Source organism: Sorex araneus, chromosome X, assembly GCF_027595985.1.
Source record: "Sorex araneus isolate mSorAra2 chromosome X, mSorAra2.pri, whole genome shotgun sequence".
In the NCBI taxonomy this organism is placed as follows: Eukaryota; Metazoa; Chordata; class Mammalia; order Eulipotyphla; family Soricidae; genus Sorex; species Sorex araneus.
The window spans coordinates 252,525,495-252,551,575 of record NC_073313.1 but is presented as its reverse complement, the minus strand read 5'-3'; the positions used below and the strand labels follow the sequence as shown (position 1 = coordinate 252,551,575).

General features: G+C 63.6%; 1 protein-coding gene across 4 annotated transcripts; it reads left to right on the top strand.

The window, feature by feature from the left end:
* The first annotated feature begins 567 nt into the window (after nucleotides 1–567).
* Nucleotides 568–26,026, top strand: OBSL1 (obscurin like cytoskeletal adaptor 1). Of its 4 annotated transcripts, XM_055120654.1 has the most exons (22): nucleotides 572–801; nucleotides 1,032–2,097; nucleotides 5,206–5,475; nucleotides 5,566–5,817; nucleotides 6,171–6,473; nucleotides 6,606–6,896; nucleotides 8,852–9,124; nucleotides 10,437–10,709; nucleotides 11,150–11,422; nucleotides 15,389–15,661; nucleotides 17,978–18,253; nucleotides 18,359–18,646; nucleotides 18,791–19,066; nucleotides 19,920–20,189; nucleotides 20,302–20,574; nucleotides 22,041–22,307; nucleotides 22,892–23,004; nucleotides 23,530–23,686; nucleotides 23,816–23,977; nucleotides 24,555–24,659; nucleotides 24,976–25,245; nucleotides 25,841–26,026. In XM_055120654.1, exons 2-22 carry the CDS (start codon nucleotides 1,041–1,043, stop codon nucleotides 25,846–25,848), a joined length of 5,730 nt encoding a protein of 1,909 aa, XP_054976629.1. In that variant the 5' UTR covers nucleotides 572–801; nucleotides 1,032–1,040; the 3' UTR covers nucleotides 25,849–26,026. The 4 variants fall into 4 exon arrangements, with proteins under 4 accessions (XP_054976630.1, XP_054976629.1, XP_054976628.1 ...); XM_055120653.1 differs by having other exon boundaries at nucleotides 572–2,097; XM_055120655.1 differs by lacking the exons at nucleotides 23,816–23,977; nucleotides 24,555–24,659; nucleotides 24,976–25,245; nucleotides 25,841–26,026 and having other exon boundaries at nucleotides 568–2,097; nucleotides 22,892–23,080; nucleotides 23,530–23,667.
* Nucleotides 26,027–26,081: the final 55 nt, after the last annotated feature.

The window sequence follows — 26,081 nt, the reverse complement described above, 5'->3', positions numbered from 1 at the left end:
GCCCATCGCCCCTGCCCGTGGCATTGAGACCTCCTATCTCTGACGCACATGTCTGTGGCCCTGAGTCTTATCTCCCAGTCCCGCCAGGAATGTGGGGAGGGGCTGAGGAGGGGCTCACCCCAAGTGACCTGCCCCCACGATGCAACCCCTTCCCCCCTCCACGGAAGACAGGGACACACATTTCCCCACCACCACCACACACACACACACACACACACACACACACGAGTCCCATCCCAGTGCCCAGCAGAGAGGGACGGGGTGGGGGCAGGAAGAAGTTGGGGGCCTGGGGGGTCTCTGTGTTCCTAAAAGTGTTCCTTCTCAGGGAAATCTCAACTCTCCCGGCCTTCTGCGCCCACTTTCGGAGAGGCAGCGGTGAGGCCAGTGGAGGGGAGGCGGGGAGCCGGGGTTGGGGCTGGAACCGGGGTTCCAGCGCGGGGCAGGGGGTCCCGGCTTGCTCTATACTTAGCCCGGAGGAGCCAGCCCGGGCTCTCGTCCTCCAGCTGTGTCATCAGAGAATATTTTTGGGATTGGCAGTAGCAGGCGGCCCAGCCTTGGCGGGCGGGCGGGCGGGCAGGCGGTTGGGGACCTGGCAGGGGAGAGGGGAGGGAGGAGGGGAGAGAGGGCCCCAGCCGGCCGGCCGGCCGTGTGGGAGGGGGCTGGGACGAGGCTCTCCCGAGCAGGAAGCCGGGCTGCCGGGGGCCCCCTCGCTGCAAAGGCAGACAGGAAGGACTGCCCCCTGAGCTCTGGGCTCGGGGCCCGGGAATCGCCGCCGCCCAGAGCTGCAGCTCCGGGCCCAGGGTAAGGAGGCGAGTGGGGGAGCGCGCGCGGCTGAGGGGCGAGCTGCGAGGGTCCCCGTGCCCAGACGCGCCCTCCCCTCCACTTCCCCGCCCCCTCCCCGCCGCCGGGGCTCAGGACCCCCTCTCGTGTCTCGCGCCGCGCTCTTGGCGCTTCTGCAAGGGCGCGCGCGCCCACCCTCCCCTCCCCTCCCCCTCCTCACTCCCACCTCGCCCCCCTCCCATCCCCCGCAGTCTGCAGCGATGAAGGCGGGTTCGGGCGACCAGGGGAGCCCCCCGTGCTTCCTGCGCTTCCCGCGGCCCGTGCGGGTGGTGAGCGGCGCCGAGGCCGAGCTCAAGTGCGTGGTGCTGGGGGAGCCGCCGCCCACGGTGGTGTGGGAGAAGGGCGGGCAGCAGCTGGCCGCGTCGGAGCGCCTGAGCTTCCCCGCGGACGGCGCGGAGCACGGGCTGCTGCTGAGCGGCGCGCTGCCCACCGACGCGGGCGTCTACGTGTGCCGCGCGCGCAACGCGTCCGGGGAGGCCTACGCGGCGGCCGCCGTGACGGTGCTGGAGCCGCCCGCGCCCGAGCCCGAGCCCGAGCCCGAGCCGCCGGCCGCCGAGGGCCCGCCGGCCCCGCCGGGCACGGGCGAGGGCCCCCCGGTGTTCCTCGCGGGGCCGCGTTCGCAGTGGGTGCCGCGGGGCGCGGAGGTGGTGCTGGCGTGCCAGGCCGGGGGCGTGCCCGCGCCCACGCTGTACTGGGAGAAGGACGGGCTGGCCCTGGACGAGGTGTGGGACAGCGGCCACTTCGCGCTGGAGCCGGGCCGCGCCGAGGACGGCCGGGCCGTCAGCCTGACGCTGCGCATCCCCGCCGCGCGCCTGCCCGACTCGGGCGTGTACGTGTGCCACGCCCGCAACGCGCACGGCCACGCGCAGGCCGGGGCGCTGCTCCAGGTGCAGCAGCCGCCCGGGAGTCCGCCCGAAGACCCCGACGACGACGACGCCGCTGCTGCCGCCGCCGCCGCCCCGCAGCCCGCGCCGCCGGCGGAGCCCAGCAAGTGCGCGCCCAAGACCTTCTGGGTGAACGAGGGCAAGCACGCCAAGTTCCGCTGCTACGTGATGGGCAAGCCCGAGCCCGAGATCGAGTGGCACTGGGAGGGCCGCCCGCTGCTCCCCGACCGCCGCCGCCTCATGTACCGCGACCGCGACGGCGGCTTCGTGCTCAAGGTGCTCTACTGCCAGGCCAAGGACCGCGGGCTGTACGTGTGCGCCGCGCGCAACTCCGCCGGCCAGACGCTCAGCGCCGTGCAGCTGCACGTGAAAGGTACCAGACGCCCCCGGGCGGCCGGACCCGGGGCCTCCTCGCGTCCCCCGCCCGAGGATGCCGTGGGGAGGGGAGCGGAGGACCAAAACACCCTTTGCAGGGCCGGGAGTACGGCTCAGTGGCACAACACACAACAACACAATACGCCCACCTGTGTGGGAAGACCCGAGTTGGATCCCCCGGCACCAAAGAAAAACAAACAAACAAGAAACAAAAATTACAAACCCATTTGCTGCTGACCTCCAGCCTCCCAGGCCCTGGGGTTCATAGGGTTCCCCCTCCATGCCCCCCACACCCCAAACTTTTTAAACTTCCCCAAGTGATTCAGAAGTGTGTGGTGGGAAACCACCTTTTGATGATAAATGGCTTTGGGAAGCCTTTGGTTACTTTACTCCCCTCCCCCAGTGGAAATCCAGTTAGAGGTGGGGGTGATATATCCCCTCCCCCCCCGGGTAAAAGGAGCCTTTGGTGGGTGTCTAAGTCCAGATTTCCAACATGCACTTATTAACTTTAGCTAATCAGTGAAAAGGGATTGCCCAGCAAGCTACCGAGAGTATCCCGCCCGCACGGCAGAGCCTGGCAAGCTACCCATGGTGTGTTGGATATGCTAAAAACAGTAACAAGTCTCACAATGGAGATGTTACTGGTGCCCGCTATAGCAAATCAATGAATAATGGGAGGACAGTGCTACAGTGCTACAGTACTACACATTTTGTAACTTTTTTTTTTTTTTGCCACACCTCACTTGCTGGGCTCTCACTCCTGGTTCTCAAAGGAGACTGATAACAGGGATGGAACCAGGGGCAGCCCTGGGCAAGGCAAGAGCCTTAACCCCTGTACTCTCTCTCTGGCCTCTGAATACACACGTTTTAAAAATGAAGGCAGGGTTTACCCCCAAGGCCTGCTCTGTGAGCCCCAGTGGGAAGGATCTGGCTACAGAAGCTGTTACAATCATTCTTGATTCACACAAAATGTAAACATGTAGGAGAAAAGAAAAGTCAAACCAGCGGGTATCAGCTCTTCCCATTAAGAGAGGAAAGACAAACGAGAGGGAATTTCCTTACTTATTTTGGTTTGGGGAGCCACATCCAGTGGTGCTCAAGGCTGACTTCCAGCTCTGCACTCGGGGACCACTCCTGGTGGGTCTCACTGGGCTGGATGTGGTTCCGGGGAGCAAGGCCAGATTAGGTGTGTGCTAGGCAAGAGTGCCTCACCTGCTTGCTCTCACGCTCTCTCCCTGCTCCCCTGCCCCCCCTCCCCCATATCTCGGAGAGGGAATTTCCATCTCTAAATTGAGTCGCTAGTAGTCCCCATCACCAATAGCCAAGTCGCTTTGATGGCTCATAAACAGAAAAATCCTGGGGAAATAAGACCCCCCAAACTCACACTACAAGTGGATTGTAGCTCAGCATTGCTCCCTGGGCTCTACCTTCAGTAGCTGTTGCCCAGTTCTTCCCTGCAAGAGCAAAGAACGTTGGCAGGTCTCCTGAGCGCCACCTGGCAGGCAGTGAGGCCTATGGCACCTGCGCTGGCAGCCTGGCTGGTCCCACTGATGCCCCGGACTCGGGGTAGGCCAGGGCACCTCCCTGGCCTTCAGTATACCCCACGGGAGGGAACTCCCTGCTCATGTCCTAATTCCGGCTTTCCAGTTGAAAGATGCAGTTGGACAGTAGACTAAGCGCTTTAAAAATGCTAGACAAAGGGGCTGGAACGACTGTACAGCAGGCTGGGCATTTGCTTTGCACGTGGCCGACCAGGCTTCAATTCCCAGTGTCCCATATGGTCCCCCGAGCACCACCAGGAGTAATTCCTGAGTGCATGTGCCAGGAGTAATCCCTGAGCATCGCCGGGTGTGACCCAAAAAGCCCCCCCCCCAAAAAAAAGGTAGACAAAGGTTTTCCAACTCAGGGACGGAGAGATAGTACAGAGGGGAGGGTGCTCGCCATGATGCCGTGACCCTGGTTCTTGCCCCGGCTCTCCCTGTGACCCTGAGCCCCTGGAGTGACTCCTGAGTGCAGAGTCAGGAGGAAGCCGTGAGCACTGCTGGGAATGGCCCCCACATCAAAAACAAGTTCTCTGACTCAGTCATTGCCTCAGAGGGTCTCAGTTTAAACATGAGGAAGGTGGGCGGGGAACTTGGCAGCACAGTGCTTGCCTTGCATGTGTGAGGTCCTGGGTTCGATCCCCAGTAGCACCTCTGAAAACTATTCTTTTTTTTTTTTTTAATAAGGTACAGGGGCTGGAGCGATAGCAAGCGGGTAGGGCATTTGCCTTGCACGCGGCAGACCCGGGTTTGAATCCCAGCATCCCATATGGTCCCCTGAGCACCGCCAGGAGTAATTCCTGAGTGTAGACCAGGAGTAACCCCTGTGCATCACCGGGTGTGACCCAAAAAGCAAAAATAAAATAAAATAAAATAAGGTACATAAGTAAGTGAACAGGGGCCAAAGGAAAAAGATTTAAAAAAAAGAAAAAAGCAAATGCGCAAACTTCACATGCAGAAGGCCTGAGTTCGGTACCCCGGCAGAGCCTGTTCCCCAGAGCACCATCAGGAGTAACCCCTGAACACTAAATTGGGAGTATCTCGTGAGTGCTACTGGCTGTGGCCCCCACACAAACCAGCAGGTGCCCGTAGCTGGCATCCCGCCAGGCCCTTCCCTCCTCTCCGTGCCTCATGAGTAGGAAATGGAAGCTCAGGAGCCCTAAGATGGCCTTGCTCAAGGTGATGTGCCTGCTCAAGGTCAGATTCAAAAGGGGCCGCTGGGTTTTTCTTTTGTCCTCTTTGTTTTTCTTTGGGCCACACCCTATGGTGTTCGGGCCTTCCTCCTGGCACAGGGATCACCCCTGGTGGGGCTCAGGGGGCTTGATGGGATGCCGGGGCTCGAACCCAGGAGGGCAGCACGCCAGGCGAGCACCCCACCCGCCGGAACATCACTCCAGCCCCTGGGTGGGTTCTTCCGTGACTCCTGGCCGACCCCCAGAGAAGAGCAGAGGGCAGGAGCTCCCGAGGGGCTGGGCCAGGCGGGGTGCAGTCGGCAGGAGCCTCCTGGCCTGGCCCCTCCCTGGAACCTCCCGGAACCTCCCCGGTGTCTCTTCTCTCCCCCCCAGAGCCGCGTCTCCGCTTCTCCCGGCCACTGCAGGACGTGGAGGGCCGGGAGCAGGGGATCGTGGTGCTGGAGTGCAAGGTCCCCAACTCCCGCATCCCCACGGCCTGGTTCCGCGAGGACCAGCGGCTGCTGCCCTGCCGCAAGTACGAGCAGATCGAGGAGGGCCCCGTGCGGCGCCTCATCATCCACAGGCTGAAGGCGGACGACGACGGCGTCTACCTGTGCGAGATGCGGGGCCGCGTGCGCACGGTGGCCAACGTGACCGTCAAAGGTGGGCCGGCCCGTGGGCGGGGCGACGGGAGGTGGAGGGGCGGGGGTGGGCAGTGCAGGCGGGACTGACCACTCGCCCTCCCACTCTCAGGGCCCATCCTGAAGCGGCTGCCCCGGAAACTGGACGTGCTGGAGGGCGAGAACGCCGTGCTGCTGGTGGAGACGCGGGAGGCCGGGGTCGAGGGACGCTGGAGCCGCGACGGGGAGGACCTGCCGGCCACCTGCCAGAGCAGCTCCGGCCACATGCACGCCCTGGTCCTGCCAGGGGTCACCCGGGAGGATGCCGGCGAGGTCACTTTCAGCCTGGGCAGCTCGCGCACCTCCACTCTGCTCCGAGTTAAATGTGAGGACATGCGAGTTACCCTCCCCCTCCCCCGGTGGGCCCTTGAACGACGACGGACGAGGGCTAGGACAGGACGGTGACCAGACTCCGGAGCGTCTCAGGGAGGGGGGGGCACATCCGGAGATGCTCAGAGGTTACCCCTGGCCTCCACACTCAGGAATTAACTCCTGGTGGTGCTCAGGGGAGCACCTGGGGATGCCAGGGATCAAATCTGGTCAGCTGCGTGCCCGGCAAACCCACGTTGCTATGGCTGCGGCCCAAGCATAACCGAGTGAGGTTAAGGCCCCGGAATGGGGAGCAGGGGGCGGGGAGGTTGTTGGGGGTCACGCAGAAGCAAACCCTGCATCCGACAGGCATCAAGCACAACCCCCCGGGACCCCCGGTGCTGGCAGAGATGTTTAAGGGCCACAAGAACACGGTTCTGCTGACCTGGAAAGCCCCCGAGCCGGTTCCCGAGACCCCCTTTGTCTACCGGCTGGAGCGGCAGGAGGTGGGCTCGGAAGATTGGGTCCAGTGCTTCAGCATCGAGAAGGCGGGCGCCGTGGAGGTGCCCGGGGACTGCGTGCCCGCCGAGGGCGACTACCGCTTCCGCATCTGCACGGTCAGCGAGCACGGCCGCAGCCCCCACGTGCTGTTCCACGGCGCGGCCCACCTGGGTGAGTGGCCGCGACCGCCCGCACCCCTGCCCACCATTCCCGACCCCCCCACCCCACCCCACCCCAGCCAGGCCCGGCACTGACTGGGGCTCACGCCCACCCTTCCTCTCCACCCCCCTCCCCCCTCCTCAGTGCCCACCGCGCGCCTGGTGGCGGGGCTGGAGGATGTGCAGGTGTACGCCGGGGAGGACGCGGTCTTCGCGCTGGACCTGTCCACCATCATCCAGGGCACCTGGTTCCTCAACGGCGAGGAGCTGCGGAGCCGCGAGGGCCAGGCGGAGCCCGGCGCCCTGCGCTACCGCGCGGAGCACAGCGGCCTCCAGCACAGGCTCGTCCTGCGGGCCGTCGGGCACCAGCACAGCGGTGCCCTGGTGGGCTTCAGCTGCCCCGGGGTGCAGGACTCAGCCGCGCTCACCATCCAAGGTTGGTGCGCCTGGGCACCGGGCGGCACGTGACTGTCCCGGGGGGCCGGATGCAGCAGCTGCTGGTAGGGGACGTGATCAGGGGGTCCAGCTGGCCTGTTCTCCCGCACGTGCCCCCAGCAGAGCCTCCTGGCCCCTGACCCTCTTCTGTGTAGCGTCACAGCCAAGTTCTCTGGGGTACTTTCTGGGTGTTTTTGTTTTGTTTTGTTTTGGGGGGACCACACTCAGCAATGCTCAGGATTTACGCCTGGCTTGACATCTCTCCTGGAGGTGCTGGGGGGGGGGGGGGCATATGGTTAGCCAGGGAGCGAGCCTGGGTAACCCACATGCAAGGCAAGCGCACTACCCACTGTACTACCTCTCTGGCCCCTCTGGGGACTTTCTGAATTTTGACCCTCCCCCCCCCAGGTCAGCAGAAAGACACAGGCCTTCGCATCTCTTGTTCCCGTCTTGCCTCTTGCTCTCTCTGAAAATCTCAGACACTCTCAGAGAAACTTCCTGTGAGCAGGGCACACCCCTGATGAACACCTTCCCTTTGCTCATGAGCCCAGTCCTCAGCAGCCTGGGGCCAGAGAGATGGCCCAGTGGGTAGGGCCCTTCCTTTGCACACAGCCGAACCGAATACAATCCCGGCCCCCCCACAGAAGGTGCCTTGAACACAGTCAGGAGTGAAGCTTGACTATTCCGGGTGTGACCCCCCCAAACAGTTCTCAATAGCCTGGTAAGACAAGTTGTCCCGTTGAAGCACAGAGAGGTGAAACAACTTGCCCAAAGTCACAGAGTTAAGAATGGTGGTGCAGGATTGTGAACCCTGGCAGGGGGCTGTGGCTCACTCACGCCCCCTGTGGGAACAGTCCAGGGAGGCAATGCCCTCCGGGAAGCTGCTGCTGGAGTCTGAAAGCTCAAGGGACTGGGTGGTGGGGGGGGATGTGGCATCAACATCGCAACTTTCAGGCGCCTCAGGGAATTCCTGGGCATCCAAGCGGGGGCCTTGAGGTGGCTGGCTTCCAGGCACCTCGAGAAGAGGGCAGAGGGGCCAGAAGACCCCTCCCAGGGCAAGTGCACTGGCTTGGTACCACACGGTTCCCTGAGCATCGTGCTGGGAGCTGCCCCCTGCACCTCTGGGGTAGTTAGGCCAGAAACCGAAAATGAAGAGAATAGGCCAGAACAATAGTACAGCCAGTAGGGTGCTTGCCTTGTTTGTGGCTGGCCCGGGTTCGATCCCCGGCACTACAGCGGGGCCCCGGGGCCCCTCCAGGAGTGATCCCTGAGCGCGGAGCCAAGAGTCAGCCCCGTGGCAGCTGTTGCACACCTCATTGCCCCTCGCCAAAGAACAAGAGAGGGGCAGAGTAAGAGAGAGCAACCAGGGGCTGGAGAGAGAGTACAGCGGGGAGGGCGCTGGCCTTGTGTGCACCCAGCCCGGTTCAGTCCCCACCATCCCCTATGGTCCCCTGAGCACTTCCAGGAGAGATGTCGAGCCAGGAGTAAGACCTGAGTATTGCCAGGTGTGGCCCTCCCCTTAACCCCCCCCCACAAAAAAAAAAAAGTTTTCCCTTTCCCTTCCTTTGAGTAATTGCTGTGCTCTCGGATCTGCTATGAGGCAGAAGTCACTTTCCCCACGGTGGTGCAAAGGATCCCAGACGGCAGAGCCAGGGGACCCTTGCTCTGTCCATTCAAGGACGCAGGGGATCAGGTGTTTGCCCCCCAGCCCCGTCCTCCCAGCCCCCCCCCCCGTCTCCTAGGACACCCCAACCACACTTATCACGTGCTGGAGGTCAGCCCAAAGCTCCTTACAAAACCTCCAACAAGCGTGCAGGCAGCAGTTGTCTGGGCTCGTGTGCCGGCCCCCTGGACTGAGCAGGGGTCCCCAGAAAGGCAGGCAGGGACGGGGCTTCTGCCTGGGGGTGGGAGCGCGCCCCCTAGGGACACCGTGTGTGACTGCAGTTCTCCCCGCAGAGAGCCCCGTGCACATCCTCAGCCCCCAGGACAAGATGTCCTTGACCTTCACGACGGCAGAGCGCGTGGTGCTGACCTGCGAGCTCTCCCGGGAAGACTACCCCGCACGCTGGTACAAGGACGGGCGGCAGGTGGAAGAGAGCGAGGCGGTGCTGCTGAAGGTGGACGGGCGCAAGCACCGCCTGGTCCTCCCGGAGGCCCGGGTGCAGGACAGCGGCGAGTTCGAGTGCAGATCCGAGGGGGTCTCGGCCTTGTTCACCGTCACCGTCCGAGGTCAGGAACCGGCAGTCCGGCTGGGGCGGACTCGGGGGCCGGGGTGCGTGCGTGCCTGTGCGCATGCGTGCGTGTGTATGTGTGCGCAAGCATGTGTAGGTGGTTGCATGCGTGTGCATGTGAGTGCATGAGTGTGTGTGTGTGTGTGTGTGTGAGCTTGCTTGTTTACCTGCGTAAGTGCGTGTGTGTACGTATGTGCTTGTACGCCGTAGATGGTCCCTCCCCTGGGAAACTGCCTCAGTCACTCTGCATGGGATTCCCAGTACAGTACACGCATACCCTCCAGGCCACCTTCCTCTGTGTGTGTGGGGGGGGGCAGGGCTGGGACCCACATTCTGTTTGGAGACGAAGAGGGGGGATCTGACGTTTTTCGGGTGCTTCTCTAACCACTCGCTGTCAGAAGCTTCCACCTTTTTACCTGTCCAAAAGTAAGCGAGGGGCCCATCAGAGCAGCTCATTGACCCTCGACCCCACCCGGGTTGCTCCAGCCCCGTCAGTTACAAATGCGGAAGGAGCCAGAGACATCGCCCAGCACTGCGGTGCTGACCTTGCACTCCCCACCCCAATCTCAGTACCCAGCACACGTGGTCCCTGAGCACCACCGAGTATGGCCCCCACCAAAAAAGGTGGTAGATGCATTTGCCAGGTCCCCAGATTCTTGCGGCGGAGGGGAGCCCAGCCAGAGAGCCCCCAGTTAGGCCTCGCTCCAACCTCACTGCCAGGAGCTCCCGGGCCCCTGCCAGCTCTTCCACACCTGGGTCAGGCCCATTTCTTGCCACTCCTAAGACCCCCGCAACCGGGACTGCCTGTTTTCCTTTTTTTTAATTTTTGTTCATTTGTCTTTTTTTTTGGGGGGGGGTCACGCCCAGCGATGTACAGGGGTTACTCCTGGCTTTTCGCTCAGGAATTACTCCTGGCAGTGCTCAGGGGACCATATGGGTTGCTGGGAATAGAACCCGGGTCGGCCGCTTGCAAGGCAAATGCCTTACCTGCTGTGCTATCGCTATCGCTCCCTGTTTTGTTTCGTTTTGAGGTGCTCAGGGCCCCGTACAGTGCGACAGCCCTCGCCCAGGCTTATGTTCAGCCCCCCCGGGCTTCCTGTGAAAGTGGGTGCGAGCAGGGTGGACCCTGCAGGCAGTGCCTCCCACCCTCCACGGACTCACCCTATGCCTCTGAGCAGGACCGGCCCTGTGGCCTCTGCCTAAGTCTCGAGTCCCCAGAACAGTCTGACCCGCCCCCTCTCAGGGGTCTCCCCAGTCTGGGGGCCAGAGAGCCAGCATCACCTGTTGCCTCCCGTGTGTGTCCCCCACAGACCCCCCGCTGCACATCGTGGACCCCCAGGAGCACGTGTTCGTGCACGCCATCACCTCCGAGTGTGTCGTGCTGACGTGCAAGGTGGACCGCGAGGACGCGCCTGTGCAGTGGTACAAGGACGGGCAGGAGGTGGAGGAGAGCGAGTTCGTGGTCCTGGAGGACGAGGGCGCCGACCACCGCCTGGTGCTGCCCGCCGCCCAGCCCCCCTACGGCGGCGAGTTCCAGTGCGTGGCCGGGGACGAGCGCGCCTACTTCACCGTCACCATCACAGGTGGGGCGCCCCACTGCCAGCCCCCCCACACCCCCGCTTCCCTCCCCGCAGCCAAGCAAATCGACCCCAGCTCCCCCTGTCCCGGGGCTGCATCCTGGGGGCGGGGCCTCTCTCCTGGGTCAGGACTGCTTCCGGGACCCGAACTCCAACTCCTGTAGACCCTGCCTGGGGGCCTTAGAGATGGCGGGGGGGGGGGGGTCGGGGAGGTGGGGGATAGCCAGGGGAGACTCAGAGCCCGCAGACATCCCAGCCCTCCCCGCCCCAAGCATCCGCGCGAGGATGCGTGGGTGGGCGCGCGCACGCATGCCCATCTCCTCTCGGTTGCATCCTCCCACCGGAAGGGGCTGTTTGAGCCCCCCCCACCCCAGGAGGGCGGCGGGGCACCGAGCTCTGCCCACCCCCGCTGCCCAGCCCTGCCGTGCCCACCCCCCGCCCCGCAGATGTGTCCTCGTGGATCGTGTACCCCAGCGGCAAGGTGTACGTGGCGGCCGTGCGTCTGGAGCGCGTGGTGCTGACGTGCGAGCTGTGCCGGCCCTGGGCCGAGGTGCGCTGGACCAAGGACGGGGAGGAGGTGGTGGAGAGCGCGGCGCGGCTGCTGCAGAAGGAGGACACGGTGCGCCGCCTGGTGCTGCCCGCCGTCCAGCTCGAGGACTCGGGCGAGTACCTCTGCGAGATCGACGACGAGGCTGCCTCCTTCACCGTCACCGTCACAGGTGCGGCCCACCTCTTCCCGGGCCCTGCAGCGGGGCTGGGGGTGGGGGTGGGGGGTGGGGGTCGGTGCATGCTGGGGCGGGGGTTTGGGGGGGCGCCTGCTCCTTAGGTCAGGAGGAGCCGGGCGCGCCCCGTCCGTCTGGGGGTGCATGAGTCACTGTGGCCCGGGGGCCAGTTCCCAGAGATCTGCCGGTGGCGCCGGAGGTGGGGAGCCGCGGTTGGCCAGGGGTCCCGAGGGTGCCACGCAGCCCCCCAGATGTGTTCTGTTTGGCCCCGCAGAGTCCTACCAAAGTCAGGACAGTGCCAATAGCAATCCGGAGTTATGCGTCCTCTTGAAAAAGCCGAAGACGCGGCGCCTCTGGTCCCGCTTCCCCCCCTGGCGACGGACCGCCGGCGCTGAGTAGCAGCCACCCCCCCATACTGGGGGCCCCCCAAAGTCCTCTTGTCCCTCCCTGCTTTGCCTTTGCGCCCCCCCTCCAGCCGCCACTGGCCCCGCCTCCCCGGCGCTGTGCACATCCCGGTGTGACCCCACCCCACCCCACTCCCCGTGTGAAATCAATAAACACGCACACCCGCGCGCGACACCTCGTGAGGAGAGCTGGGAGGCGCGAGGGCCCTGGGGTTGAGAGAGAGCAGGGCGGGGAGGAGGAGCCACTCGGAGTAAAGCCGACCCCCTCACCCACCCCAGAGCCGGTACTAGACGAGGTCCCCTGCCCCCCTGCCCAGCGCTGGCAGCACGGGGACCGCCGGGCCGGGGAGCCACAACCCGGCATGGTCTGGCATTTGGAGCGTAGGTCGTCCGGGATCGCGACCGGGCGCAGTGTGCGCCCAGGGATCGTGCAGGGCACCCCGATGGAGAGGCAGGAGATGGGTCTGAAGGGGCTGGGTAGGATGGGGGCTTTGGGCTGAAGTCGGGTCAGACCCGGGGCGAGGGGGGTGGTGGTGTTCAAAACGGGGAAGACGAGCGGACTGTGAATGTCGGTGACAGAGCCGATCCCAGGGGGGGCGCAGGTGGGTCGGGGGGGGGGGGTCTAGGCAGCAGAGTGGCACAGAAGAATCCCACGGCTGCACCTTTCCTCCACTGGCCAAGGCTGATTGCCCTGCGTCCAGCGCCCTGAGCCGCCTAGGAAGCGCCCCCCACCCCACCCCCATCCCCTATACCCGCGGTGGTGCAGGCAGGCACACAGCAGGCCACAGAGCTAGAGGCCTTGGTCCACGTTGGGTCCTGGCCTAAGTACTCAGCTTCTCGTTCCTGGCCTGACCAGACACGCTGGCCCCGCCCCACCCACTGACCCAGCCCCCCCCAAGGCCCAGCCCCACCCACTGACCTCCCCAGGCCCTGACCCAGCCCCCCCACGCCCAGCCCCGCCCACTGGCCAAGCCCCGCCCCCCACAATCCCCAGCTCCGGACACTCGCCCCGCCCCACACGCCGGCCCCGCCCCACACGCCCCTTCCCCCACCCCCCACCCCGCACCCTTGCCCAAACTGCTGCCGCAGCTGTGGGCCAGAGAGAGGCAAGTCGAATGCCAAGCGGTGACCTGTGCGGGCACCCCTGCCCCCATCTTCGCCCCACTCCCTCCCAGCACCTCTCCCCTCCCTCAGAGAGCCACACGGCAATGTGCCCGCCTTGCTGGGCCCCTGAGAACCAGCCTGCATCTTTTGGATCCTTGGAACCAGCCCCGTTAGGCAGGTGGGTTGCCTAGAAAGAAGCGTTTCCCCCCCCCCCCGGGGGGGGGGGGTCCTGGCGCCCAGACCCGGAAGCCTGCAGTTCCGTAGCCTTCCACACGGGGGCCGGCTGTTGAGGGAGCCAGAGTGTCCCCGTCCCAGGGATGGAGGGATTAGGGGGGGTGTAGAGACGGAACCTGTTTGGAGCCGCCGCAGGTGAACGGGCAGGGCCAGCCCCGAGCTCCCCCGGGGAGCACTCGGGCACGTGCTGTCTGCTCGCAGGCAGAGGTGTGGGGCCCACCAGGGCTTTCCTGCTAGTGCTGCAGCCCGGGCAGGTGCGCGTTCTCCCTCCACCCAGGGCAGGGGTGGCTGGAGGGCTCACTCTGTGTCTCGGTTTCCTCATCTGGCAAATGGGGCAGCGTGATGCCTCATCTCCCCATGAGGGAGATTGCCATGAGGGTTCCGTTGAAAAAGAAAGAACTGAGCCTTAGGAAAGGGGTGTGGGGATGTTTGCTATCCCAGACCCAAGAGCTTTCACTTTCCATTCCAGAGCCCCCAAAAACACATCTCGGAGATCAAAGGCTTCCTGTGACTTTAGTACTTGACGTTTTTCTCTGTAAAACTGGAGCTAACTGCTGCGTTGGTGTTCTCTCCCTCTCCCTCTCCCTCTCTCCTCTCTCCCTCTCTCTCTCCCTCTCCCTCTCCCCCTCCCTCTCTCTCTCTCTCCTCCCTCTCCCTTTCTCCCTCTCTCTCTCCTCCCTCTCCCTTTCTCCCTCTCTCTGTCTTTCTCTGTCTCTCTCTCTCTCCCTTTTTCTCCCTCTCCCCCTCCCTCCCTCCCTCTCTTTGGTGACACGAGATCATTTTTATTAAAACTTAGATGTGACGGGAGGGGATTGGAGCCGTAGTATAGGGGGGAGGGTGCTTGCCTTGCATGCAACTGACCAGCATCCCATATGGTCCCCCAAGCACCTCCGGGAATGATGTGCAGAGCCAGGAGTAGCCCTGAGCGTTGCTGGGTATGGCTCCGCAGGAAGGGAGGGAGGAAGGGAGGGAGGAAGGAAGGAAGGAAGGAAGGAAGGAAGGAAGGAAGGAAGGAAGGAAGGAAGGAAGGAAGGAAGGGAGGGAGGGAGGGAGGGAGGGAGGAAGGAAGGAAGGAAGGAAGGAAGGAAGGAAGGAAGGAAGGAAGGAAGGAAGGAAAAGAGAGTATGTGTTGAAGATAGAACACAGACATGGAGTCCGGTGGGTAGTGCAGTGAGTCATGCCTTGCACACAGCCCACCCAGGTTTGATCTCCGGCATCCCCATATGACCCCCTTAGCACTGCCAAGAGTGATTACTGTTTGCAGAGCCAAGAGTGACCCCTAAGCATCGCCAGATGTGACCCAATATCAAGAGCAAAAGAGGGGGGGAGGGAAGGAGAGAGAGAAAACAGGCTTCTTCCAAGTAAGAAAGCCAAGAGGCATAGAGGCAGACAAGCAAGATGTGTGTTCAGGGAAGAACAGGCTTTCAGAGCAAGTCTGTTCCTTCTCTTTAATAGTCCTGCTTAGGGGGGCCTGGACAGATGGCACAGTGGGTAGGGCGCTTGCCTTGTCTGCGACCTTTGATCCCCAGCACCCCTAGGGTCCCTTGGGCCTCTCCAGCAGTGATCCTAGAATGATCGCAGAACCAGTAGTAAGCCTTGAACACTGCTGGGTGTGGCCCAGTCCTCCAAAGAAAATTCTGCCTAGGGACAGGTACCCTGCAAGAGCGCGATGTGGATAGTCAGAGAGGGGCTCTCTGGGACCAAGGGGGTAGGTGCTGTAAGATTGGAATAGCGGGGGCTGGAGCAATAGCACAGCGAGTAGGGCGTTTGCCTTGCACGTGGCCGACCCGGGTTCGATTCCCAGCATCCCATATGGTCCCCCGAGCACCGCCAGGAGTAATTCCTGAGTGCATGAGCCAGGAGTAACCCCTGTGCATCGCCGGGTGTGACCCAAAATGAAAGGGAAAAAAAAAAAGATCGGAATAGGGAGCATTCTGCGTTCAGTAGCACCTCTGTCCCCAGCACCTCCAGAGACAGAATGTGGCCCCGCTCGTGTGTGTCTTGTGACTGTTAACTGGGGTGGCTCCTGCCCCTGTGGGTGACAGGGTCTTCCTGCCCCCGGATGGCCCCAGGGGGCCCCAGAGACCGGCTAGCGACTCGACTTGCCTTGCATGATGGTTTAGGGCAGGGGAGGGGGGGTCAGGGTCTAGGTGACACGGAGGGCCCCCCCCCGCGAGGCAGGCAGGCGGCCATCCTGAGCCGGGTGGCTTTCGCTCCGCAGAGCCCCCGGTTCGCATCCTCTCCCCGCGGGACGAGGTGAGCCTGGCCGCCGTGAGCCTGGAGGGCGTGTCGCTGCTGTGTGAGCTGTCGCGGGAGGACGCGCCCGTGCGCTGGTACAAGGACGGGCTGGAGGTGGAGGAGGGCGAGGCACTGGTGCTGGAAGTGGACGGGCCCCGCCGGCGCCTGGTCCTGCCCGCCGCCCAGCCCGAGGACAGCGGCGAGTACGTGTGCGACGCCGGGGATGACTCGGCCTTCTTCATCGTCACTGTCACAGGTGCGTGGCCTTGGGCACACTGGGGGGAGGTGGGAGGCGGGAGGCGGGGTGAGCAGCAGACAGTTCCCCACACCCCCACGTTCCACCTCCACGTACCCCGCCACCTGCCCCCGCCCCAGCCTCCACGGACTCCGGCTGGCGAGCGCCCAGCTTGCGGCCTTTCATTCATCCGCCCATCGTTCATTCATCGCTCACGCATCGAGCACGCCTGGAGCCACTGCTGGGCGCTCAGCACTGCCCTCGACACTGAGCAGCCAGCCGGGAGCCAGCAGGAATGGAGGGGGGGGAACAGCCTGTGTGCATGTAACTGACACCCGGGAGAGCGGGGAAAGCAAAGTGAGACAGAAGGGGCCTTCCAGGGGCCCTTGGAGGCAAAGCAAGGAAAGGCGAGGGGCAGTGGGGGGTTGGGAGGGGCCCAGAGATGCCACTTGGTTTCCCCTGTGACTCTCAGGCAAGTCACAGCCTTTTTTTTTTTTAATTTTATTTTTCTTTCTTTCTTCCTTTTTTTTTTGGCCTTTTGGGTCACACCCGGCGATGCTCAGAGGTTACTCCTGGCTCTGCACTCAGGAATCACTCCTGGAAGTGCTCGGGGGACCATATGGGATGCCTGGGATTGAACCTGGGTTGGCCACGTGTAAGGCAAGCACCCTACCTGCTGTGCTGTCGCTCCAGCCCCACATTCTTCCTTCCTTCCTTCCTTCCTTCCTTCCTTCCTTCCTTCCTTCCTTCCTTCCTTCCTTCCTTCCTTCCTTCCTTCCTTCCTTCCGTCCTTCCTTTCTTCCGTCCTTCCTTTCTTTCTTTTTCTTTCTTTCTCTCTCTTTCCTTCTTTCTTCCTTTCTTTCCTTTCTCTCTCTCTCTCTTTCTCTCTCTTTCTTCCTTCCTCTCCTTTCTTGTTTTGTGTTGTTTTGGGGTCACAGCTGGCAGTGCTCAGGGGTGACTCAGAATCATTCCTAGCAGGCTCAGGGCATCATGTGGAGTATCGGGCACTGACCCCAGGTCAGCTGCACACGAGGCAAGCCCCCTACCACTACACTATGGCTCCAGCCCCAAGTGACAGCCTTCAAAAGAGGAGCCTGGGGGTCCAAAGATGGGTTTTGATTTTTACTTACTCAGTTTTGGTTGGTGGGGCACACCTGGCTATATTCAGGGCTGACTCAGGGATCATTATAGGCAGAGTTCGGGGCACCCTATGCAGTGCCAGGGGTCAAACCCAACACGGCCGCTTGCAAGACTAGTGCCTCCCTCTCCAACTTCCAAAGAGTCTTTAAAAGCCAGAGAAGTCGCAGCTGGAGTGATACTACAGAGGGCGGTGTGCTTGCCTTGCACATAGCTGGCCTGAGTTTGATCCTCAGCACCCCACATGGTCCCCCGCCGCTACCAGGAGTGATTCCTGAGTGCAAAGTCAGGAGTAACCCCTGAGAAGCACCAGGTATGGCCCAAGAACCAAAAGTAAAATTAAAAGCCGGAGAGACAGACAGCAAGGAGGGCGCTTGCCTTACACGCAGCTGCCCTGGGTTCAATCCCCAGCATCTCATAGAGTCCCCCAAACTGGGGCTGGAGCAATAGCACAGCAAGTAGGGCATTTGCTTTGCACACGGCCAACCCAGGTTCAATCCCCGGCATCCCATATGGTTCTCTAAGTGCCACCAAGAGTAATTCCCAAGAGCAGAGCCAGGAGTAACCCCTGAGCATCGCTGAGTGTGACCAAAAAAAAAAAAAAAAAGTCCCCAAACCCTCTCAAGAGGTGATCCCTGAGCACAGAGCCGGGAGTCAGCACTGTCAGGGGTACCTGGTTGGAGAGGCTGGAGTGCATGCAGGTCCGACCCTTTGCACCACGCAGTCTGTGAGCATTTCAGGGAAGGAAGTGCTTCCCGTCAAAAAAAAAAAAAAAATATATATATATATATATATATACATATATATATAGAGGCCCGTGGGCTGGGGCAATAGCACAGCGGGTAGGGCGCTTGCCTTGCATGAGGCCGACCCGGGTTCGATTCCCAGCATCCCATATAGTCCCCTGAGCACCGCCAGGAGTAATTCCTGAGTGCAGAGCCAGGAGTAACCCCTGTGCCTCGCCAGTTTGACCTAAAAAGAAAAAAATTAACAACAACAACCAAATAGAGGCCTCAAGTTCTTATCTGCCAAGTGCAGGGATCAGAGCCTCTGGGCAGGCCAGGGGGATGGGGAAGGAACTGGACATGGGCCCCGTGACTGTCGCAGTCACATGCCGCAGGGGGAGGGAAGGTGCCTCGGCCCGAGCCGGAGGGAGGCCTGCTGGCTGAGCCAAGCACCCCCTCCTTGCCCGCTCCCCAGCGCCCCCCGAGAGGATCGTGCACCCGGCAGCCCGCTCCCTGGACCTGCAGTTCCGGGCCTCGGAGCACGTGGAGCTGCGCTGCGAAGTGTCCCCCGCGGGGTCGCGGGTGCGCTGGTTCAAGGACGGGCTGGAGGTGGAGGTGTCCGAAGGCCTGAAGCTCTGGGCCCAGGGGCCCGCGCGCACCCTGACGCTGCCCCACGCCCAGCCGCAGGACGCGGGGGAGTACGTGTGCGAGACCCGGGACGAGGCAGTCACCTTCAACGTCAGCGTGGCTGGTGAGTGTGTGGGGCGGGGTGGCAGCCGCCCCCCCCGGACTGGGACTGGACTCGGGGCAGGAGGGGGCGGGGCCTCCGACTCACGTGGCCTCTCTCCGTGTCCAGAGCCGCCCGTGCAGTTCCTCACCCCCGAGGCAGCCCCCGGCCCACTCTGTGTGGCCCCCGGGGAGCCCGTGGTGCTGAGCTGTGAGCTGTCCCGGACGGGCGCCCTGGTGTCCTGGAGCCACGACGGGGCGCCCGTGCAGGCGGGCCAGGGCCTGGAGCTCCACGCCGAGGGGCCCCGGCACACACTCAGCATCCGGGGGGCCACCGCGGCCCACGCAGGCCTCTACACCTGCAGGTGCGGGGCGGGCCCGGGGGCCCCCAGCCGCACCTTCACCCTGCGAGTGGAGGGTGAGTCACGCCCCAGCAGCCCCCACCCTCCCACCACCGGCCCCTCCTCCCGAGGAGCCTTCCCAGTTCCGAACGGTCCCCGTTGCCCCGCCTCCGCGTCCTCGAGTCTCTCCCCACCGGTGACCCCCAGCTCTGATCCCGCAGAGCCCCCCGCGCGGGTGGTGGCCCCGGAGGCCGCCCAGACGAGGGTTCGCAGCACCCCCGGCGGAGACCTGGAGCTGACGGTGCAGCTGTCTGGGCCGGGGGTTCCCGTGCGCTGGTACAAGGACGGGGAGCGGCTGGCCAACCGGGGCCGGGTGCAGCTGGAGCAGGCGGGGGCCCGGCAGGTGCTGCGGGTGCGAGGGGCCCGGAGCGGGGACGCTGGGGAGTACCTGTGCGACGCCCCCCAGGACAGCCGCATCTTTGTCGTCAGTGTGGAAGGTAAGGGCGCTCCCTCCCACACCGTGGGCCCTGAGACCCTGAGAAGCATTACCCCCCTGCTCGTGCTGAGCCCCCCTCAGCCCCTAGGCTGCTCCAGCCCTCAAGCCCCAGGACATGCACCCATTACCCAGAGGAGGGCTCGGAGTCCTCTTCCGGGGGTCGGGGGGCACTGTCAGTGTGGAGAAGACCCCTGGGGCCTCCAGCAGCCTCACTTCAGATACAAGGGGGAACCCTCAAAGAGAAGCGGGGTGTAGCTCAATAAGTAAAACCAGGCTTCTGGGGTGCTGGAGAGAGAGAGCACAGTGCTTGCCTTGCACGAGGCTGACCCCGGTTTCATCTCCGGCAACCCCTGTGGTCCCTCGAACCCAGCACCAGGAGTGATCCCTGGAAGCTGAGCCAGGAGTCAGCCAGATATGGCCCCGCCAAAAAAATTTTTTTAAAAAAAAAAAAAAAAAGGATTCTGGGCTTAGCTCCCTCTCTGTATTAGCACCCCCCCCCCCGCCCCGTTTCAACCTGGACTCTGCTTCCGATTGGCTGTGTGGTACTGGTGAATTGTTCAAATCCTCCGAGCCTGCTCTGCAGTGAGGGCGGGGCTGTTTGTCTTTCCTGGCTGTTGAGCTAAGCTAGCTTCATGGTGATGGATCTGTCATTATTTAGGGATCCAGAGGAGGCAGGCAGGGGCACCAGGCTAGGACTGAGTGGCATTTGGCTCGGAGTGGCAGAGGTTAGCATCTGGCCTCCGGGACACCCCCATATCTGCCACATCGTAGATCCTCATGAAATAACAGGGAAGGGGCACAGACCCCAAGGAGGAGATAAAGAGGCGCCGCATTGCCTGACCCCATTCCCCCAGAACCTCCCCCGGTGAGGCTGCTCTCAGAGCTGACGCCCCTGACGGTCCACGAGGGTGACGATGCCATGTTCCGGTGTGAAGTCTCCCCTCCCGACGCTGACGTCACGTGGCTGCGCAACGGGGCCCCGGTCAGTCCGGGGCCCCGGCTGGACGTGGCCCAGAACGGCTCCAGCCGCACGCTGACCGTGCGGGGCTGCCAGCTGGCGGACGCGGGGACGGTGACCGCCCGGGCAGGGGGCAGCACCACCAGCGCCCGGCTCCACGTGCGAGGTTTGGTCCAGCCCTTGACGCGGACGGGGAGATGGAGCAGAAGGGGTGGGCGGGCTGGGCCTCTTAGGCGCCCCCAGGCTCACGGAGCCCCCTCCCCATGCCTCCCCCCCAGAGACGGAGCTGCTGTTCGTGCGGCGGCTGCAGGACGTGCGCGCCGAGGAGGGCCAGGACCTGTGCCTGGAGGTGGAGACGGGCCGCGTGGGCGCCGCGGGGGCCGTGCGCTGGGTGCGCTCCGGGGAGCCCTTGCCTGCCGACCCCCGCCTGTCGGTGGCCCAGGACGGCCACGTCCACCACCTCACCATCCGCAGCGTGGTGCTGGCCGACCAGGGCACCTACGGCTGTGAGAGCCACCACGACCGCACCCTGGCCCGGCTGAGCGTGCGGCGTGAGTGCCCTGCCCTCTCCCGACTCCGCCCCCGCCCCGCGCGCCACGCCCCGCGCGCCCGGGACCCCTCAGATCCTCCCCCACCATCACCACCACCACACCACAGTGCCCCTCGCCCCAGAGGCAGTGCACTCAGCCCCGGCTGGCCTCCAGGGGCGTGAGCTGCTGCAGGCTGCCCAAAGCATCTTTTTCTAGTGTGGTTTTTTTTTTTTTGCTTTTTGGGGTCACACCTGGCGATGCACAGGGGTTACTCCTGGCTCTGCACTCAGGAATCACCCCTGGCGGTGCTCAGGGGACCATATGGGATGCTGGGAATCGAACCTGGGTCAGCCGCGTGCAAGGCAAACGCCCTACCCGCTGTGCTATTGCTCCAGCCTCCAAGTGTTTTTAATTAACCTTCAGAGCCCCTGTGATTTTGCATTCCATTTCGTAGGGCCAAGCTGGCTTTGCTATAAGACATAAATTTATCTTCTAGAAAGATGTACCCTGTTCCCGACACACGGGCCCCGGGGAGAGGCTGGGATGGCTGGTGGGCAGCCTCTCCTGTGCCCCAGCTGAAGTTCTTTCCTCGCTGTGTGATACCGGGCAAATTACTCGCCCACTCCGAGCCATGCTTCTTTTTTTTTTTTTTTTTTTTTTTTTTTTTGCTTTTTGGGTCACACCCGGCGATGCACAGGGGTTACTCCTGGCTCTGCACTCAGGAATTACCTCTGGCAGTGCTCAGGGGACCATATGGGATGCTGGGAATCGAACCTGGGTCGGCCGCGTGCAAGGCAAACGCCCTACCCGCTATGCTATCACTCCAGCCCCAAGCCATGCTTCTTTTTAAAACGAGATTCAGGGCCAGAGGGATAGTTCAAGGGTTGGGGCACTTGCGTTGCATACGGCTGACCCAGGTTCCATCCCTGGCTACCTATATGTGCCCAGCGTAATTCCTGAGTGCAGAGCCATGTGTAAGCCCTTGAACATCAATTTTTAGTGTGGAAAAAAAGCCAAACAAAATGGGGTTGATTTCTATGTCAAGGGCCTAACAGCTAGTTCACTGAGATAATGTGAAAAGTATCCAGCTCAGAAGGCTTTGCCTGCAGGAGACCCGGGTTCAGCCCCCAGCACTGCATGGTCGTCCAAACACAGTCAAGAAATAGTCCCCAAGGATCGTCGGGTGTGGCCCCTTAAAAATAGATGCGTGCTCACACTAAACTTGGTACCTGGTCCTTGGTACCTGATGATGGTAGGTGGTGCATATCCAGCCCCCCACACACACCCCCCAGGGTGGCCCATCATGTTCTTTCTCCCTCTGCCCCATTGAACGTTTGTTTTTTTTCCCCATGGATCCCACTGACGTTGAGGGTTAGACCTGGAACCAAGAACAGGGCCATGGTGCGGGGGTTGGGGGGAGCCCCTGCCTCTCCAGCACCCTGCTGGCATGCTCAGCGCTCCCCTCTCTCCTCATCTCCCCCACCCAGCGCGGCAGCTGAAGGTGCTACAGCCTCTCGAAGACGTGAGCATCACCGAGGGTGGCAGCGCCACCTTCCAGCTGGAGCTGTCCCAGGACGGTGTGGCCGGGGAGTGGGCCCGGGGCGGGATCCGGCTGCAGCCGGGACCCGGGTGCCACATTCACATGGAGGGCCGCACTCACCGCCTGGTGCTCAGGGACCTGGGCCTGGCCGACTCGGGCTGCATCTCCTTCACCGCGGACTCCCTGCGCTCTGCCGCGAGACTCACGGTGCGAGGTGCGGCCAGGAGCCCTGCCTGCCTGCTGGCTGCCCTCGGAGTGGCCCGTGTGCCTCCCACTCACCAAGCCTGCCTGTTTCTGTGTGCTGCCCACCGTGTGCCGCCCCCCCAGCTCTTTAGTCCCACGGGGTTTCTTGGAACCCCACCTGATGAGACACAAGGTCCCCGTGGCCTGCCAAAGCTTACGTGGGGTGTGACCTCACTGACTGCTGTGTGGACCCCTCCCCTTGCTGTCTGGTTGCTCAGGGCCCCACGGTCCACTAACGCTGCTCCTGCCTGGTGTGTCCCCTCTCACCACACAAGTCCTCCGTGTGATCACTCTCTGAGCCCACCGTGTTTCTCAAGCAACGTGCCATTCCCCAATGGATTACAACTTCCCTGTGACCCCCTAAGTCCCCATGGTGACCCCACTGACCAACACACCCCCTTGGACACTTGTCACTGCCCAGGCCCCCCTCCCCAGTGGCTTCTGCTGGTCACCTAGGCTAAACGTGTCAGCCGTTGGTTCCCTTTGTCCCCTGGTGTGTTTTTGTTCCTGCCCTGCCCCTGCTCACTGGACACTGACCTCCACTGCCACTCCCAGAGGCCCCAGTGACCATTGTGCGGGGGCCACAGAACGTGGAGGTGACCGAGGGTGACACAGCGACGTTCGAGTGCGAGCTTTCTCAGGCCTTGGCCGATGTCACCTGGGAGAAGGTCAGAGCCCAGCCCCCTGCCGGGACCACCTTGGCCTAACAATCCCCCCAATCGGGAAAAACTAACGCTGAGCCACGTGAGTGCCTGTGCCACAATCTACTTGACACTTAACCCTTTAATCCTCACCACCCTCCAGGAGGACGGTCAGGGCGGGGGAGGGGGGTGTTGTAGGGGTGTGGGGCACAAGTGTACTTTAGAGCCAAACGTCATCCAGGTCCATTTGGACCCGCTGCGGCCCCGCCCCCAGTTCAGGTAAACTCCGCCCACTGGTGATAAGCCACGCCCAGGACCGGTGTGATTCCCTCCCTCCCTTACTCTGGGCTGCCCAGGTCCGTCCATGGCACTCTCTCTGTCGGCCCTTACTTTCCCCAGAGGGTGACAGCTTTCCCTTAGGGCCCCTATTGCAGGATGGAGAGGGGAGGCTGTCACTGACCAGCAGGAAAGGCAGCAGAGCTCAAAGCGCACGGGGAACCAACAGAGAGGGCTGTGACTCTCGAGTTACTCCTCTGCTATTTCCGCCCCTAGGACGGGCACCCACTCAGCCCCAGCCCTCGGCTCAGGCTCCAGGCCCTGGGCGCGCTCCGCCTTCTCCAGCTCCGGCGCTGCGGCCCCCTGGACGCCGGGACCTACAGCTGCGCGGTGGGGGCGGTCCGCGCCGGGCCGGTGCGCCTGACTGTGAACGGTGGGTACGGGGCGGAGCCGGGCAGGGGCACGGGCGGGGACGCGAGCTCCGGGTGCTCCTAAGCAGAGGGGCGAGGCGAGGGCGAAGCTGGGCGCCCCCTCACGCCCCTTGCCCCCCGCTCCGCCGCAGAACGCAGGGTGTCGGTGCTCTCGGAGCTGGAGCCGGTGCGCGCCCGCGAAGGCCACAGCGCCACGTTCGAGTGCACCGTGTCGGAGGTCGATACCGCCCGGAGCTGGACGCTAGGAGGCCGCCCGCTGAGACCAGGAGGCCGGGTCCGCATCCGTCAGGAAGGTCTGGCTGGTTTGGCACGGCCCCAGGCCCGCTGCCTCCCGCTCCCCGGGCTCAGTAGACCCCGCCCCTGCTCGGTAGCCCCCACCCCTCCCGATAGGCCCGCCCCACTCTTTAGGCTCCGCCCCTCGGCAGGCCCCGCCCATGCTTGCTAGGCCACGCCTCTTTGTGGGCCCCGCCCCTACTCGTTAGGTCCCGCCCCAGTAGTTAGGCTCCGCCCCTCTCAGTAGCCCCGGTCGTTCCCGCTTGTTCACTCCCGGGTCCTTAGGACCCCGCCCCGGCAGCTAGATCTCAAGACTCCGCTCCCGCTCGATAGGCCCCGCCCCAATCGCTAGGCCCCGCCCCCGTTCGATAGGCTCCGCCCCTCTAGATAGGCCCCGCCTCCTCCTCAAATAGGCGGCCCTAGGAACCGACTCTGTCCTTCCCCGGCCCCAGCGCTGACCCTGGGTCCGTCCGAGGCGGCTCTCCCACCCCAGTGGAACCCGATTCCGCCCATCCGAGCCGACCCGGGGCCCCGCCCCCCTGCCCGAGCCCTCCCCGGAGGCGGATCCGACCTCGCTCGCGCCCCTTTCTCCGCCAGGGAAGAAACATATACTGGTGCTGAGCGAGCTGCGGCCGGAGGACTCCGGAGAGGTCCGCTTCCAGGCGGGTCCCGCCCAGTCCGCGGCTCAGCTGGAGGTGGAGGGTAAGCAGGAGGGCGTGGGCAGCCGGCGGCGGCGGGCGTCACTCCCCCTCCGGGCTGGCCCTCGGAACGCCTCCTTCCCCCTCTCCTCCTGGAGGCGCTCCCCCAGAACGGGTCGCGGAGGGCAGTGCGTTTCCTGGGGAAGCGGAGACTTTGGAGTGGGGGGTCCAGAGGAGTGTTTGGGGGGTGCTTAGGAGTGGAGGTCGCAGCGCGAAGGGAGATGCGTTTCCCCCTCCAGGGCCGCGGCGGCGGGGGGCAGGGGTGGGGGCCGTTGCCTTGCGCGTCCAGGTTGACTGAAGCCCTCGCCCCCCACCCCCAGCACTGCCTCTCCAGATGTGCCGCCGGCCCCCTCGCGAGAAGTCGGTCCTGGCCGGCAGGCGGGCGGTGCTGGAGGTGACCGTGTCCCGCCCCGGAGGCCAAGTGTGCTGGCTGCGGGAGGGGCTTGAGCTGTGCCCAGGAGACAAGTATGAGCTGCGCAGCCACGGCCCCACCCACAGCTTGGTCATCCATGACGTGCGACCTGAGGACCAGGGCACCTACTGCTGCCGGGCAGGTCAGGACAGCGCCCAAACACGCCTGCTGGTAGAGGGTGAGTAAAGGTGACGACTGGGATGAGAGGCCCCCGAGTAGGGGGGGGTAGGGGGGAGGGCTGGGCTGGCAGGCCGGCCAGACGGGAAAGGTCACCCAGGCGCCGCAGGGGGTGGGCTCACACACCTGCTGGAGGTTTCCAGGGTTTGGGATGACACGGTGGTTCTGGGATGCTGTGGGTAGCTGGCCTCACCCCTTCCCATCCCAGCTAGCCGGGGACCTGGCTTGGCCCTCCTGAATGTCCCATTTGCACCCGAGCCCCTCTTCCCACCAGCCATCCCCACCTCCTCGAGCAGCCCTCCCACACGCCCCTAACTCTTCCGCTCCTGCTGTCTGCCCGGCTGCACCTGCCCATCCCTGAGGGTCCACGCCAGGCCTCGCCCCCTAAGCGAGTGCTTCTCTCCTCTCCATGGTAGATGCCCCCCAGCCCTAAATGCCAGCACGGGCCTACCTCTGCCTGCCCGCCCAGACGGCCCGGCCAGAGCTGCAGAGAGGGAGGGCGGCCTGGTCCTTCCTGAGTGGAGGCCAGCTCTACCCGGGGAGAGGGAGGTGCTGCCCGCCTCTGCCCAGGCCCACGCAGAGTCATTCCTCTGCAGGCTGCTAGAAGGAGCGAGTCTGGCCAGGCGGATCCCTCAGGCAGCTTGGAAGGCGCTTGTCCTCCCCCCACTAACCCCCCGGCGCGGGGACGGGGTGGGGGCAAGGGGCGGGGGGGAGGGGGTGCTGGGAGACAATAAAAGTGGTGCTGCCTCTCCCTTGGCTCTGTGTGACTGACGCGGGCAGGTACAGCCTGCCTGGAGCCCCCCCGACCCCCCAGGTAGCAAGTGACCCAGGGGACCA

What these genes read in the sequence shown, in the direction of transcription:
- OBSL1 (XM_055120654.1), top strand. Translation starts at nt 1,041, where the DNA reads ATGAAGGCGGGTTCGGGCGACCAGGGGAGCCCCCCGTGCTTCCTGCGC. An exon ending in CTTCAACGTCAGCGTGGCTG is followed by an intron (nt 18,254 to 18,358) that starts GTGAGTGTGTGG and finishes CTCCGTGTCCAG; the next exon opens with AGCCGCCCGTGCAGTTCCTC. An exon ending in GGTCCGCATCCGTCAGGAAG is followed by an intron (nt 23,978 to 24,554) that starts GTCTGGCTGGTT and finishes TTTCTCCGCCAG; the next exon opens with GGAAGAAACATATACTGGTG.